Source organism: Passer domesticus, chromosome 9 (genome assembly GCF_036417665.1).
Source record: "Passer domesticus isolate bPasDom1 chromosome 9, bPasDom1.hap1, whole genome shotgun sequence".
Lineage (NCBI taxonomy): Eukaryota > Metazoa > Chordata > Aves > Passeriformes > Passeridae > Passer > Passer domesticus.
The window spans coordinates 42,914,166-42,931,149 of NC_087482.1; the positions used below are offsets into that span (position 1 = coordinate 42,914,166).

General features: G+C 48.8%; 1 protein-coding gene and 1 long non-coding RNA gene across 5 annotated transcripts in view; one reads left to right on the forward strand and one right to left on the reverse strand.

Moving 5' to 3' along the window:
* LOC135308192 (uncharacterized) overlaps positions 1-11,136 on the forward strand; it is a 14,246-nt gene extending 3,110 nt beyond the window's left edge. The window contains exon 3 of one of the 3 annotated variants that reach the window (XR_010368734.1): positions 10,284-11,136. This is a non-coding gene — a long non-coding RNA (uncharacterized LOC135308192). Of the gene's footprint in view, positions 1-1,641; positions 2,652-2,678; positions 3,967-10,283 lie in introns of those variants that run through there. The other 2 variants (XR_010368732.1, XR_010368733.1) reach the window with 2 other exon arrangements.
* A 918-nt stretch (positions 11,137-12,054) lies between these two features.
* RYBP (RING1 and YY1 binding protein) overlaps positions 12,055-16,984 on the reverse strand; it is a 41,944-nt gene continuing 37,014 nt past the window's right edge. For both annotated transcript variants that reach the window (XM_064433075.1, XM_064433074.1), the window contains one exon: positions 12,055-16,039. In XM_064433075.1, the coding sequence (XP_064289145.1) occupies positions 15,787-16,039 (253 nt within the window). In that variant the 3' untranslated portion in view covers positions 12,055-15,786. The remainder of the gene's footprint in view (positions 16,040-16,984) is intronic.

Below are 16,984 nucleotides of genomic sequence, written 5' to 3' on the forward strand. Positions count from 1 at the left end.
CCAGATGCTCCAGCACTCCACCACAGCCTGTCTGTCACTCTGATTGCCAGATGCCTTCATGAGGTTTTGTTCTGGATGACCAGAAACCGAATTAGGCTGCATCCAAAGAGGCAGTGCAAGGTTGCTAGGAGATTCCTCTGTCTGCAGGAAGCTGACAGTCACAGGAGGCTCTGATGGGTGCAGGGTGCTGTGGTGAGGTTGTCTCTTCTGCATCTGTGACCTGGGCATCTTCCTGCAGACTCCAGACTCTCAGGGCAAGAAGGCTTTGGCTCAACTTTGAAACTGATGGAGCTCAGGAATGGGGTGGGAAGGGGATGCTGGTGAGGCCAGCAGTGCCTGTAAGGAAAAATAAATTGTGGGACAGCAGAGGCCTCAAAATCATATCCCGCTCCTAAGTTAGGGGAAAAAAAATTAACTTCTCCCTTTGATGTGAGATGAATTGCTTTTATGGCAGGGAAAATGGCATTTCCTCCCCCAGGGCAGTGTTATTTCAGCAAAGTCTTTGTTCTGCATGACAGCAAACACTGCCCATGGCCCGAGGTGATGCCCCAAAAGCCTGGGCTGTCCTTGCCTGGCTGCACCAGTGCTGCACCTCATGGCAGCAGGGCAGGATGGCCTCTGTCCTGTCCCCCACGCTGCTGGCAGGCACTGGCATGTGTCACAGGTTAATTACACTTACTCATTAGGGCTGGTGCCAGAGGCCTTTGTGGGGAACAGCAGGGAAATGAAAGCAGCTGCAGGAGCAGTCAGGGCAGGAGGGGACTGAGCAGAGGGAAATTCATCTGGGACTCAGGGAGCACTCCTTCCACTGCTACCTCTTACTAATAAAATGATGCTATCCAAAAAGGTGAGCTTTGGGGCTTTGGCAAACCTGTTTGCTTTAATGAGGCTGGTTACACAAATTCTGCCCTTAAATACAGCGGGTACCAGATGCAGAAACCAAGGGAATGGGGAGGCTGTCAAAGCAAACAAGTGGGCAAAGAACACTAAAATGAGCTCCTCAATAATCTGTGATGCTCTGAAGCCTTGAACACATGGTCACCAGCAGTTTTAGTGGCTCTGCTGGCATTTTGGCTGCCCTCAAGGAATGTGGAGATGTTGATTCAGCAGCTCTGCCCAAGGTGGGATGGGGTGCTGTGGTGCTCAGCAAGCAGCCTCTGCTCCAAAATCCTGCACTGACAGCTGTGGCAAAGGCAAGCCAGTCCTAATTCATTACATTCATCACACACCAGGCACATCCAGCTTCCTCAGAGATCCCACCTGAGAGGGGGAAAAAAAAATGCACACATATATTTCTCAACAATGCTCCTCATTTCATGCACTTTTTGGGTGGAGAAATTTCAACACCAATCCTAGGAGGAGAGGATGCTCTGCCTTAACACCCTCTGGAAAGCTGAAACTGCTCCTTTGCCAAGAGAGCACAAGACCAAGTTCTCAAGAATCAAGTGAGCCCAGGGGCCCCCAGGATCTGGGGGGCTGTGCAGATCCCCCTTTCTGCCCCAGACCTCGGGCTGCAAGGCAGAGGCTGCAGCTGCTGAGGAGGCAGGAATGTGCTGCTCACTGCCTTGCAGGATCCTGGCTGGGAACAGCAATTGGCTCAGAGTCATCCTTATCAGCTAGCACATTAATCTTAATTAACAGATCGACAGCAACAGTTCCTCCCTGAAGCTCCCCTGAGCATTCCCAGCCTTTGCTGTGCTGCTGCTCCAGCATCACTGTCGTTCCTGACACGGAGAAAAAGACCAAATTCTGCACACAGATGGAGGGGCTGCCCTGGCTCCAGCCCTCCTGGAGCCCAGCTGAGCCCAGCTGAGGGACCAGAAGCACATCCACCCACAGCTGGGACCAGCACCAGGAGCATCCCCTCCACCCCAGAGCACAGATCCTGGTCTGGGCTGTGATGTAGCACCCACAGTCCCCAAACTGTGCCACGTCCTTTGTCCAGGGACAGACCTGAGAGAGGAAGGGTTTCTGCATGTTTGCATGTTTCTTAAAAAGAGGATTTTTTAAAAGAAAAAAAGAAAGCAAATCCAGAGAGTTTATCTATGAAAATGTGGTAAAATCAATCCAAACCAAGCCCCAACAGCAGGATCTCTCTCACCTTCTGCTCCCTGCTCTGTCAGGGCTGGGGAATCAGTGCTGGCTGTCCCAGCAGTGATTCCACCCCGGTGCCTGGAGCATGAACCCCTGCATGAACAGCCCTGAGGGCTGAGGCTCCAGCCAGCAGGGACCCCACTGCTGCCATGGGACCACAGACCCCAGTCCTGTGACCCACTGGGGTCAGGGGATCCCCACTTTGGGGTCATGGGGATCCCACAGCTTCAAGCACAGCTTTACACAAACCTGAGTCCAAAGAGGCAAAGGCTGTAACTGGGGCAAGGGGGTGAAGAGAAGCAATGGGGTGACTGAGGCTCCAGTGAAGAAGAGAGAAGGTACAACCCCTGGCTGCTGCAGTGTGGATTTAGGGCACAGGCATTCCCAGCAGGTAATTAAAGGGCAGAGGGACAACATCCATCACACCTTGTCTGAGGACATCTCAGGTCAGATGCAGAGCCAGGACAGCTCAGGCCTGGCAAAGCTCAGAAAAGAATGCCATTCTCTTATTAAAAAACCCCAACAACAAAACACAACAACAGCAACCAAAAAAAAAAATAAAAAAAAAAAAATCCTTTGTCCAGATCAGCAAAGCCCATCACCTCTGTCCAGACTGGACCCTGGGGTGGAGCAGGCACTCATGGCCACAGCAGCAACCTCAGAGGAGTGAAATCACAACTGTTACAAGCAGAGCACTCTGAATAAACCCTTTAACTCACTGATGAAGGTGTCCCAGGGTGGTGTGTGCCCCTCAGTGCCCTCACCCCCTGCCCTTGGGTATCTCCACACTCAACCCTTGGGTGCTGCAGTGGCTGGGATTGGGGTTCCTGATTCCCAAAGGCACCTGGGAACCTGAAGCTCAGCTTCTCCACTTGCACTGGTGTTACCAGAAGAGCAGCCTGGTTTGCTGAAGCTGCTTTCCAGGGGTGTCAGTACTTGTGAAGCTGGAGCACCACGTCAGGCAGAGAGGTCAGCTCCAGGCACTGACTGCTGAGCACACTAATCTCAGTGTTTTTCCAACAGAAGAGAGGAAAAAACCTCATCTCAGCTGAAATACCAAGGCTTTAAAAATTAGTTGCTGTTCATGTGCAGTAGCTCTTGTTATTGAAAACACCATAAAAGTTTTACTGTGCTGACTTAGGGTGCACGTAAAGAACCTCGCTTGTCTTGACAGGCCATAAAGGAACTTTTATGACCTATTGGGTCAATGATTTGCAGAGAAGGATTTACACTGCTGTCCAGGGCTGGGATGAGCTGCTGGAGGAGGAACACACCAGAAATGGCACTCAGAGCTGAGGGGTGAGCCTGCTGTGGGATAAATCCAGCACGACTGTGTCTATCAGCCTGCCTTGTTTTACACAGATTGTGCTAACTCAGAAGGGCACAGGATTATGTGCTGAGTGGGTTTAACTGATTGACCTTTATTCTTTTGGGTTTACAAGTGGAGTTTTAGGAGGAAAAACCTTACCCATGCATCAGTTCAGCTCTCCCCTGGGGATAAATCTTCAGAAATGCAGGCTGAATCCCCAGTGTTGCAATCATTTTATCTCTTATCACAAAGTGTCAGCTCCACTGGTCCAAGGTTCACTTTCAACACTCCTGGGGGAACTCAAGGGAGAAGAGGCCCTGACTTAGTGAAATATCATCACCTTGGGCTGATGCTGCCTGGTGTGCTCAGGACAGATGGAAGGGTGTGAGGGAACTCCCTGCTGTGCCAGCAGCCTCCCGTCAGGGCTTGTTTGCCTTTATAAAGCACTGGGAACAGACTGCAGCTGCAAGCAAAGCTCCTGTGAAACCCAAATACACACCTCCAGCCTCAGGGGCTGGTGACAGGGGCCCAGGACCATTTGCAAGAGACAAAATCTGCCCTGGAAAAAGGACTAAGCCCCCAGTGCCACCTTCCTGGGGCAGCACACCCACCTCACAACCTCTGCTCTGCCTGGCCAGCACAGCTTGTGTCACCCCAGCCCCCTCCAGCCCAGGTTTGGCTGCCCACGTTCACTGCTGGGGCTGGAACCATCCCCAGGGCTGGGCAGTGATGGGAAGAGTGAGCCAGAGCACCCCCCCCCATGCTCCTGCCCAGGCTGGCATGGGGAGAGCAGGATGGTGCCAGCCAGGAGAGAATAGGATGGTGCTGGTCATGGAGGGAGCAGGATGGTGCCAGCCATGGGGAGAGAAGGATGGTGCCTGGCAGACTCAGAACTCCAGGGATCTCTGCTCCTTATCCCAGCACCTGCGGCAGGGAAACAGCCCAGAAAGATCAAACACTTCAAATGTTTCTCTGCCGAGTGCCAGCGAGAGCTGAAAGGAAAACCAGGGAAGTCTCAGTGCCTGAGGGCACAGGGGCAGTGCTGCTCCAGGGAGTGATGTCTGGAGGGTCTCTGAGGGATGAGATCTCCAGTCCCAGCTCACCCAGCTCTCCAGGCTGCTGTGGAGATGCTCGTGCAGGTCAAACCCTGGACGTGGGGCCCCCAAGCAGCAGCAGCAGCAGCAGCAGCAGCAGCAGCAGCAGCAGCAGCAGCAGCAGCAGCAGCAGCAGCAGCAGCAGCAGCTCTCTCCCTGCTGCAGCTGCCAGCCCCATCCCCAGGGTCATCACGGGCACTGGGGTGGCTGGACTCTGCAGGCTTTCCTCCCCAGAGCCCTTCTCCTTCATCCCTTGGCATCCAGATGGATTGAACCAGATTTGCTGCACACGTGGCAAGCAAATGAAATGGTTTCTTTGGCAACAATAATGAAAGCTTAGGGGAAAAAAAAATCTGCTTTCTGTCTCCTGTGACTCCAGCAGCCCAGGTACCACAGAGGGGGAAGCAGAGAACTGCAAGCATCTGCCTTGAATTACTGCCTCTGATAGGAATCAGACATGCACTCCAGCATGTCTGCTGCACGTTTATTTATTTATTTGGGGCCTGATTGATTTAAAGACTCCCTATTGCCTGAGCAGCAGCATGGCACAATAATTCACTTGATCTCTGATTTATATTTCATGTTCAAGTGAAGCAGGACGCTTCTGTCCAGCACAAGAGCTGTGTGTGCCAACATTGTGCTCAGCAGCTTCAGAGAACCTGGGCATGTAGAGAAGCAAAAGCTGTGGCTGCAGAAGGGACAATCACAGGATAAAAGCCCTGTTACACATCCAAAACTGCGTGGCCAGGGTCACAAACTGAAATGGGGACTCACAAATCACTGTCCCTATTTGCCCCCTTGCACAATGCTCAGCCCCAGGCTGTTTTCCAGCCAGGATCCATCCTGTTTTATCCTCTTCCCAAAGCACTCCCCTCACCCCACAGCTCTAACAGTGATCCAGGGGTCAGTGATGGTCATTCCTGAGCTCTCCCGCCTTTCCATGATGCTGGAAGGCTTTGAGCCTTTCACAGCTCAGCAGGAGAGAGCACAAGGTCCAAGGCATCCCCCAAAACTCCTCCACTTTGGCCCTGGTGGGCCCAGGATTTCCTCTTTGACCTCCTGCCAGCAGGCCTGGCTGCTCTGCGGTGGGTGAGGTAACTGCACCTAATTAACTCCCTCTGCTCTTCTGCCTCCCATATGGAGAAGGATCAAAGCCCTCCAAAGGCAAGGGGGGCCCAGGAGGGGTCTCCTGGGCTGGGAGGGGGGTACAGTCAAGCAGAGACACCCCCTTTTTCCCTGCCAGCATTGCCCTTCCCGTGGCCCCTCTGAGACATCCCCAGGAATGGCCAGGACTCCTCCTGGCTCCAGGCAGAGCCAGGGGCCTGTGAACCCCAAGGGAGAGGTTCCAGTGACCCTTTCACCCCATTCCCCTTCACCCTCAGGGTGCCGAGGGCTGCAAACACCTCCAGGAGCTTTGCCACCATATTGGTGGCACCAAAAATAGATTCAGGCTATTTCAAACATCTCTCCCTCCTTTTCACAGCAATTGTTACACGGAGCAGAGTTAAGATCTGCTATTCTCTGCTCCGCTTCCCACTTGGAAATACCTTCTAGAAATTAAGGAGGATAAAAATAGTAGCATTCAATGGGAACAGGAGCGAGCTCTTCTCTTCAGAAGATGCTGCAATCACGCAGCGCCCGCGCCCGAGCCCGGAGCCGCCGTGAATAGCGCTGCCAGTTGATCTCCTTCAAAGCATTGCTGAATGAGGTCTTAGCCTCGTAATTTAAGGGGATGAAGTCCTTCCTGAGACTGTGAAGATTTGGGCTTTCCAGATCTATTATTTTATATTAACTCCTCCTGGACAGCCTAATTAGAGAAGGGAGAAAGGGCTGTTCCCTCCCCGCTCCGTTATCCAGGGCCCTTCCTCCTCCCGCAAGAGATTTTATTTGTGCTGCACAGAAGATTTATCAACTGCCTTTATAGCCCTCCCTGCACTAAATCACACTCCTAATGGATAGCCTGAGGTAAGAGCACCACTGTTTATTTTATTATTTTTTTTAATCCATGGAATAGCAAGGATATATGCACTCAGAGCTGCAGGCTGAGCTCTGCCTCCGCGGGCAGCAGTTTTAAGACTCCCAAGTGGAATTACTTGCACTGGCCAAAATCCCAAGAGAGAGCTTGTGAAAGCCTCAGCAGGAACATCTCAAGGCCCAAACACACAAGACAAGCCAGGGATGACTGGAACAGAGAGGCAGCTTTCCCTGCTCACCCTCAGCTTCTGTGTGCCACCAGGTCTGTGACCAGACCCCAGGTCCCTGTCCCTGCAGACACAGATTACCTCCAGCTTTGCCAGCAAGATGGAAATAATCCAGATGCAGAGATACAGCTAAATAAACACGATTTACCCTAGTCCAGATGTCAAGAGTATTGTTAGTGCTAGATAAAGGTGAGAAAAGAGAAAAACATCCCTGGATTTCAGTGCTGTTTGTGATCCACTCCACCATCCCAGCTTTTGGGAATGCCAACCCCCTCCTGGCAAACCCAACAGGAAGAAGAACCTGTTGAGCAGCAGGAGAGTCATTAACCCACTACAAATAAACTTCTGATCTGCTGTTGGGAAAGACATCTCCCAGTGTCCAGCAGGACAAGGCACAAACTCCCTTCCTGCGTGGAGAGTCACTCCCAGCCATGTGTAAAACACAACACTCAGTTATTCCTGAATAACTCCAGTGGCTCAGGGCAGGCTCCTCCCCAAGACACGGAGGGATGGTGGTCTGCCAGGAGACCAGGGCTCTGAAAGCTTCACATCCTGCTCCATCCAGCTCCTGCTCCTCAGACAGTGTATGGATGTGGGGAGGAAAGGGAGCACTCTGATGAACTCCTTTAGATAAAACCCTTTTCTCCACGGGTTAAACTCTCTGGCTGGCAGTGAGGGCAGAGTGAGCCCACAACACCCAGCTCAGGGAATCACCAGCTCTACAGGAGTGAGCTCTGGCTCCTCACTGCTCTCAGTGGAGTCACCTCCCACTTGTTTTAACTCATTGCCTTTGATCCAATCTCTTGATTGACGAGGGCTTTGGATATATAAATCAGCGGGATTTATAACTTGGCACAGGAGGAAAATTACAATTGGCATCTCTGATAGGACTTGCAGAGGGTACATGTGTTCATGAGGACCCAAAAGCAGAGCTGCTCCTGCATGGTAAAATAAACTGAGGCAGGAAATGAGTGTAAGGCTTGACAAACCTGTGAGTGAGGGGTGTCCAGCGGGGCCATCTCCCCCAGCCTGCTCCAGGATTGCTGGAGCAGCACAGCAGCAGGGAGAAACAGAATAGGGAGATGGCAGGGGGGATGGCAGACCCTGCAAAGGCCAGGGGGATGGCAGGGGGGATGCCAGGGGGATGGCAGGATGGATGGCAAGGGGATGGCAGACCCTGCCAAGGCCAGGGGGATGGCAGACCCTCCTGGGATGAGTGGGAAGGTGGAGGCAGGCAGCACAGACAGCAGCCAGGGCTGAGTCAGAGACAGCAGCAATTCCCAAATCCTGGCACCCCCGCCAGCCTCTCCCGCCCCCCGCCAGGCTTTCTCCCGCTGCGAGTGCCACCACAATTCGGGAGCTCTGCAGTCAGGGGAGGTTCCCATCACTCATTTCCCCCGTGCCATTGTAGCAGAGCGACTCGCAGGTCGATCCCTGTCAGGGGCTGTCGCGCCTCCATCACAGCCCGCGCTGCCAGCAATCCCGGGAATCACCGGATTCCTTTTCCAGGGAACGCTCCCGTGGCTCCAGCCCGCATTTCCCTTCCTTAACTTCACACCAACAAAACTCGCGTTGAGTAAGGAGAACAATAGGAGCGGCTCAACACATTTCCAGCCCCTGTCCCTGGTAGCGAGCGCAGTCCCAGGGATGCTGCCAGGCTTCCGCGGGCTCTGCTGTCAATCCTGTCAATCCTGGATGCAGCCCTAACCCTCAGCCAAAGCCTCAACCCCTCACAAAGGCTGAGCAGAGAGATTTTGGGATTTCAGAGGCTTCTTCTTGCTGGATGAAGAAAAGGGACTGTGCATGTGAGGAAGGTTGAAAGCACGAGGTGTTGGCTCCTGGGCAGAGGCACCCACAGGGCTTCCCCTGGCTGTGGGGCAGTTTCCCCATCCAGGCTCCCTGAAGCCTCTTCCAAAGCCATTGGGAGGCTCAAGGCTGATGGACATCTCTTCAAAAAAATCTGGATGTATAAATAAATTAACCCACCCAGAGAGTAGCATCAGCCTTGAGCCCTGACCAGCTCCTTCTGCTGCTCCATGATTTTGTCTTTCTTGGATCAGAAAGAAATTAATTTAATGGAAAGCTACTTTTTTCCTGCCCTTTCTTCATCTTGTTTTTATAAACCCCACAGGGAAGTAAAGCATATGAACAGAGACAGCCTACTTGGTGTGGAAGCCAATTTGCAGAGTAAGAGAGTAATAACCACCCAAAAGGGGTGGGAGGGATTGTTGGCCCTATTTACTCTTGGCTTATGCTGGTGATTTCTCTGGAGACTCAGAAAAAAGAGTAAATCCCTGTCAGAGACAACTTTTGAAAAGTTGTGCTTTTAAACTTCACTTTAGCCTATCCCATAGAATATCTCTACAACCTGTGTAAAAATATACCATCTATATTTAAGATTATAGCTTGTATGTGTTAGGTAGCTATCAATTCCTGGGTGAAGGCAGAATTAAAATTTCAGTGGTTCTGCTTCTCTACTGTGAGCTTTAATCCCTCCTAAAATACACACACAAACATGGAAAACTCCTCCTGCCAGCTCCACACCAAACCTCCAGGGCAACAAGAATCAGACAGCACAGCATGGGGAGGAACAAAAATCAGCTTTATCCATTCCCATTCTACTTACCTGGACCACAACGTGCTGTTCCTACAGCATTCCAGCCTCCTCCTGCTCACAGGGATATTCTGTACCCAAATTCAGCTCCCAAATTTGTTTTTTTCCAGCACTTCAGATCTCCCCCCTCCCCAAACTCTGTCCAGCTCCAGCAGCTGTGGCCAATTAAAAAGCTTCCTAAAAAGCTTTTGATGTGCTGTTATCAAGTGTGTATAGACTGGGAATTTCACAGTATTTAAGGGAATATCAGCTTTGGATGCCTCTGCCTCACCTGCTGGCAGGAGGAAGGGAGGATTGCCAAGGCAGGGATGTGGAGCAGCAGGGATTCTCACCCTGGGACTCTCTAGTTGCCACTGTGCCATTTTCAGTCCTTCTTAGAATGGTTTTGGAGAAGGGGGGGAAGCGGAACAGTCTCTTAAGGATGTCAGAACACTTTTGACAACTCCTTACAATGAAGGAAAAGAGGTTGGAAAAAATTAAGAATGTTAGAAAGTAATGAAATTCTAGTATCCTGGGAATAATAAATAGTCATGGTGGAGAGCAATGCCTCTCTCTTTTCTTTTTCCTTTTTTTTTTTTTCTGTATGGAGACAGAGGAGAACAAGGGAGTATTTGTTTCTTGATTCCTCATCTAGGAAGCACAACTGGCTCGTGCCTTCCGTGCTTCCTGAGCAGCCGGGGCTGCCAGAGCAGCTCCTGCTGAGCAGGGAGTGATCCCTGTCTGAGGAGCACCAGGGGACTGCAGGCTAGTGCTGAGATGTGCAGCACTGGCTGCAGAGAAACAGCATTTTTACCTTTGCCATCAGTACTAACTGCAGACCAGAGCCAGGCACAGAGTGCTCGTTGCTGTCACAGGCTTCCCTGCTCTGCCACGGGGAAGTTTTGCAAGTGGGATAATTGCAGTGGTGTGAAGTGCTTGGATTGGGAAACTCTGAAACAGCTTTTGATGTTATTGGTGATCTCTGCATGCAGGTTTTTCTCTGCTGAGAATAAACAATGAGAAAACACAGCTGAAGTTTCCAGTGTCTTCCTATTAGACGGGTTCAGCTGGAATCAGCATCAGCCCCAACCCTGTCTAGGAAAAGGCTCCACACAAATATCAAGCAATCCATCATTGTAAGGGAAAACAGTGAAACAAGCCTTGCTGTGTCTGCTGACAGCAGGAGCAAAGGCAAGCAAGACTTGGGCACGTAAATATTCAAGGAACAGCTGAGAGAAAGGCAGGAAGAAAGACCTGACATTTTCCTCTCCTTGTTACAACTACAAAAGGCACGAGGGCATCCAGGTGTTACAAAATGCAGCCAGTCTCCCTCTTCCTTCCAGATCCTGCTGGTTCTCCAGATCAGTTTGTTCTGGTTTCCTTTTAATCTGATCACTTTGTGAATCACAAGTGAAGTTTCACAGCTCTGCTTTGTTAAAGCATTATAGACTCAGGTTTACCTTTAAATAACCAAGTGGGGCTGTAGGAATCCATCCAGCCTGCTGCCAGGCAAGCCACCAGCCTGAATCTGACCATGTGCATCCTGGAGGGATCCACAAATCCGTGAGAGTGGCACTGCATCTTCTTCATGCAGTGACAGCCAGAGACAACTGCAGCTCCAGCACTGGACATGGCCCTTGGCTCACGTGGCTCCAAGGCAAGGAATTTCCAGACCAGACACATGAAATCCCAGCAAAAGGTGACTGGACAGGCTCTGAGGGAGATAACACTGCCATGGAAGTCTTTTGCTGGCTCCATTCAAGCTTTTCCCTTCATATTCAGCATCAAGGTGATGAAGATGCAGCCGCCTCCTCCTCTCCCTGCAGCTCTTATGCTTTGCCCCCAAGGATGGCTCTGGCAGCTTTGGCTGGTCACAGGTTGAGGACACTCTTCAAGGCAAGGACTGTTCCCCTCCTCAGTCCTCAGCATGCCAAACAAGTGCTTTTCAGGGCTGTAGAACAACCACTACCTTTCCTGTTTCTTCTCATTCTTGGCACAAAGGCACCTGAATCGCTTCCAACTGAGGTTAAAAGCATTCAAGCGTCTGTTTGCTCATGGGGTTTTCTAAAGCGACCTCTCTTTGTAATACACACTTCCCTCAGCATACCTAAAAGTATCCAAATGCCTTTTCCTTTAGGAACTGCCTTCCTATTCCAAGGAAAATTCTGTCCGCTTGGCATTTTATCCGTTGCTTTGTTTTCAAATTTCAACTTCATATTTGAACAGTTACATCACACATCTCCCATCTCAGCGGCGGAGGGGAAACACAAACTAGAAAGAGCACAGTAATTCACATCACCTTGTTTCCTAGGCAGAAACCAAAACACTGCTTGCAAAATACCAGTATTTTTATGCTACAAAAATACAATTAGACTCTCAATTACATTTTATTAAATTTACTTCTGGGACTTTGTTAGTGCAAGACAGGCAAAGGAACTCCCAAGGGCTCTCACTAAATCCTCCGCACTAAGCTTTGCCACTCCTGCAGCTACAGAAAGGGGAAAAATTATTATTTCCAGGGACCAGAAACCCAAATTCTGCAGACACATCTGCCACAAAGTCTCCCCCAAGTTGTGAGTGCCAGGGAATAAACTGGATTTACTCACTTGACTGAGGTTTTCCATGGGCACAACCTGTGTTTGCAGAAGTGGGTGCTCGAGCAGTGGCTCAGGAACGAGCGAGACACACTGAGGAGCTGCTCCAACAACAGGACTCTCCACCTTTTCTGAATACTGGCATCTCCCAAAAAAGAGAGCTTGCAGATTTAATTAAATTTTACTATTTTATTTGTGAAAAAACTACAAGCAGAATTCATAAATAGACATTTCTATTTAAAGCAGGAAAATGATAAAGTGGCTTCTAATAACAGTCGTGCACATGCCAGTAACAGGAATATATTAACATCTTTTATTTGCTAGACAAAGAGCAGTGTCCAATATAAATTTCCCAAAAACATTTAAGACCTGTGAATTTCTGACCAGTTCACAAAACCACCATTGACACTTTAGCATGAAGATTAAAACAAACCTAACAGGACTGTCAGCTCTAAAGACTTTACAGAGCGGAAAAACTTTCAGAAGCGTTATACAAGCTGTCTTTCTGGGCAAATGAAAAATAGAGCTCGTATAATACATTAACATAAAAATCCACAAGATAAGATTATGTTTTGACATACTTAAACAAGCAATCTATATTTGTCTCCAACAAACAAAGCTAAGGAAATAATGTAACCATCTTTACACAGTAAATTAAGGTTACAAGTCATACACAAGAACAGAACTGCTTGCGCATTAAAAACTGTTCAGCTCCATTGTCATACTCTAAATGTTGGCTCTTAAAACCATTCGGTTACATACAAGCAAAGGTTATTATATAGTCAGCAATTAATAAATTTTCAATAATTTAAGTTTATGGTAGAGCTTAAAAAAGTAGACTGAGAATGATCTTGGTAAGGCAGGTGAAAACATCTCAGTGGAAATAAACTCACAGAAGCTGCTGCCAAATTTTGGATCTGTCCAATTTGAAGCAAAGTTCCAATTGAAATAAATAGCCTGGTGGTGTAAAACGCTGTCACCTTTCCTTTGCAGAACTACGTCAACTGAGCGAGTCAGGCAAGCTGTGTCGGTGTCTGTGTGTGTCTGTGTAAGAGTCGAAACTTTGCCATCGTAACACTGTGCTTCACTTACCTGCGTTCTGTGCCACTGAACACCGTGAATCTGGTCCTTCCCTACACTAGTGTTTGCTTGGTTTGGTTCTGGAACACCTTCCCCACCAAGGGCGGAGGGAACCGCACGCGCGGCGCCGCGGGAACGCCAACTTCCGAAACGCTGAAAGCAAACGCTGCCCTTCAAACCCACAACACAACAGCTACGGATGAGGCTGGGGGTCCCATGCTCAGCTAGCACTTCCTAACTGATTGCAGAATTACAGGTCACTCGTTCCAAAGAAATCTTCCCAGCTGTTTATAGCAAGCTACTTCATCGAGGAGGCACGCCAAAGGGACAGATGTTCCCGACTTTACCGCGAGTAGCTGGGTACGGCGTTAAAGCTTTTCAACTGATCTACAGGTCTAGTTTCACTTGAAAAAGAAGCAATTTCCTGGTACACACAATGCTATTTTTTTTCTTTTTTTTTTTTTGCACAAATTCCCAGATCCAACGAGGAAGGTGAGCGCGTGGTTTGACTTGAAGCACCAGAATGAGCCCTGCTGAGGCCAGCGGGACCTGCCACGCGCTCACGCTCTTGGCTGGATCGCGGCCGAGATGCACGCAAGCCTAATTGATAACGGATCATTTATAAAGCAGTGCAAAATATACAAGTTCAGGGGCATCTTCAAAAAATCTCTCTTAAAAAATTATTCCAATACATTTCAGTAAAATAAATAAATATGGCTGACCAGTTTACCCTCCCTGAGACCCTTAAAGGAATAGTAAAAACTGGAAAAGGAATGTCTTTGCAATATCCCACTAATGTTAAAATGTGGATTGAGATACTCATAGTATTTAAAACTATGTATAATAAATTGTCTTGATGCTCATAGGAAGCATCTGTTTTCCTTTGGTTCTTTAATACTTTTAAAAATGCTTACAAAAGACAGTCTATACTGTGAATATAAGCAGAATTAAGTTGGGGTGCCCATGCTAACGTTCAGAATAAAACCACTGCTGCCAAGGCACTGTCACTGCACATGCCTTAAAGCAGGAGCCCTACCAGATCCCTTACTCACACATTTCTGTCACCAGTGTGAAAGGAACCTACATCTGCTACTCAAAACCACACAGATTTTAAAAGAAATCTTAAATCAGTTGCCTCCACAAAGAGAAATTTCTCTTGCCGAGCAAATAATTCACAATATAACAAGCAGGCACAAAGTTGTCAAAATGTGGCCCTCTTTCATCATGCCCAAAAGTTATGCATTTGATGTCAGATGAAGCCACAGCCTCTGCGCCTGAAATTACTGCAAAGCACCCTGGGGCCACTAAATAAAGATGAAAAGCCAAAGAGGTTTGGGGTTTGTTTTGTTTTTTTTAACAAAAGTTTGTTTCACCTCTTCAGCTGAGTGTTTTAGCAGGATAATGCATGGAAGGTAAACTGTAAAGCAACACTAACAGGCCAGGAAAAGAAATTATAGTCTGGATAGCTTTAGAGTAAGAATGAAGGAGATGCTGGTCATGAGCATGAGCCACACGTCGCTCACTTGCCAGCACGAAAACTTTTCCCTACTTTTGCTGCCACAGCAGGAGACTTGGAAGTGTCCGAACGCTGACAAGCCCATCACTGGACAAGATGCTGTTCAGAAACCACTCTTGGGACACAGATGGATGCCAAGGAAAAGAGCCACCCCAACAGCATGGACGGGACAGATGGGACAGGGCTGACAAGCACCGGCCCACACGCGGCTGGAGCGAGCACCAGCTCGGTTCCTGAGCTTGGGATTGCTCCCAGGCTCCCTGCTGCCTTCCACCCACAGCAACCACTGCAGTTCTAGTTACCTCAGGCACTGAGGCTGCTGGCTGGAATTCATTAACACCACCAACACGTGTGGGACTGGCTGTGCAGGACACAGCCACGCTCGTGTTACCAAACACACAGATCTGGGGTGTAACACCAGCAGTCTGGTTGGGAATGCTGCTGCTCCAGCTGGGCATGGACCTGCACATCACCAACCTGAGCGACCCTAGGGGAAACACCAGCTGCCTGGAGCAATCCTCTCTCAGCTCAGATCCCAAGCTGTAACAATTAAAACCATGTCCAGTACACTTTAGCCATTGCTTAGGGAAGAAACGGGGAAGGAATAACACAGAGAACAGGTCCCGTCCAGGTTCAAACCTTCAGGAACACTTTTCACCTAAGACCAGTTCCATTTCAGTTTCAGTAATTTCACAGAAGGGGACTGTCCCAGATCTTGAACTGTTCAATTATTTTGTTTTATCACTTCACAGTGTTTCAAGCACCAGCGTTTCCATGTATTGGTTTCAAATAACCCTTTATATATATTTATTTATATATATATTTATATATAATTTATATCAAAACTGATAGTACACAGTATAACTGGAAGAAGAACTGAACTTAAAAAGGATATGTTGAAAGAGGATGGAGTTTGTGAATGCAATAAATAAAGCCCCCTTCCCACCCCACCCACCCCCTACCCCAAAACAAAAAGTTGTCATGTTCATGGAAAATTGTGCACAGCAGATATTATAAAAAAGTAGATTCAGGAGCACATCCAATTATAAATGATTGTTAGGAAAATCATATAAAACAATGGAATACATAAAAGTGTCAAGAGTAATCGCTAGGGTGAGAAATTCCTTGGTGGCCAGATGCCCACGGCAAGCAGAAATTATCCTGGTTGCATCAGTAAGAGGTCGATGTCCGAGAAAGTGTGTTCAAGCACAGAAGAGGCTCTCCAGGATTTGAACAGCGTGGGCAGGTGGAGTGTTTGAATTTCATACCCCGATTCATAGTTTCCACAACTCCATGTGCAATTTTTCAGAAAGATTCGTCGTTGACTGCCGACATGTCCCCCTTGGGCGTGGAGGAACGGGACGAGCCCTTGTCTGTGCTCTCAGAGCCCGAGCTGCTCTGATTCTGTTGTTCTGATCCTGCACTGGAGGTCACTGTAGAAGATGACGTGGATGAAGAGCGAGTCTTTTCTTTAAAGTCTGTGATAATTACTGTGACATTTCCCACTGTGACTGCCAGCTGCTGTGCAGTACTTCTGTCCACATTTTTCAGTCTGGGTCTAAAACGAATGAGAAGACATTTATTAAAAGGATAAAAATAAAGGAGAAAGGGAAAGTTTATTAGGAAAAGCATTTGAAAACAAACTTGGCGTGACTTGTGCTCCCTCGCCTGCACAGTTGGCAGGGGCTGGGAGGAGAACCCAGGCAGGCAGAGTGCTGCAGAGCACAGCATGGAGGTGTGCCCTGCTCCCTGTGCCAGCCAGGCTCCCTGTGCCTCCGAGGGCTGCGGGGCACACTCAGCCCCAGAGAACAACCTGTCCCACAGAGCTCTGCACAGGGAGTCCCTTGCAGGCTTCTCCCTATCCAACCCTGCCAGAAAGGAGGACACCACAGCAGAGCCAAGCGGACAGGAGCCAGACAGAGCAAAGGATCTCCTCCCCAAGGGGCAGATGAAAGACTTCTCTTATCTAAATTCACCATCTCATCATGTGCCCTGATGTTATGAGACAAGGCTGTGACTCTGCAATACAAAACCACATGAAAGCATTCGGCCACGGCTCTTTCATTCCCCATGTTGGAACTCTGCAGCTGCAAACAACACAGGCACTGGGACAACTTGGCTTCTCTTTCAGCTGCTTTGAGCTTATACAAATCAGATGCCCAATCAGCCTATGGATAAAATAGCTCATAATGTTCCCTCTGGAATCGAGGCTATTGTAAATAAAATCCAAAATGTACAACGGTATTTTTTGCAGCCAGAGCTTTTGGTTAGGGGAAAATAGAAAAGGGGAAAGAAAAAAACACAAACCACCCGAAAAGAACCCACTGGTATTTATTGCTCAGGATTATCTGGGTAATTTGCATGCTGTGCTATCATTCAATTAGTAATGTAGCTAATAAGGGTCGAAGCTCTAGGAAGCTGACATTCAAGCACATTTCACGGGCTGGTCCAAAGCTCTGCTTCAACAAGCCTTGGACACTTCTTCAGCTACCAGCAAATTCCA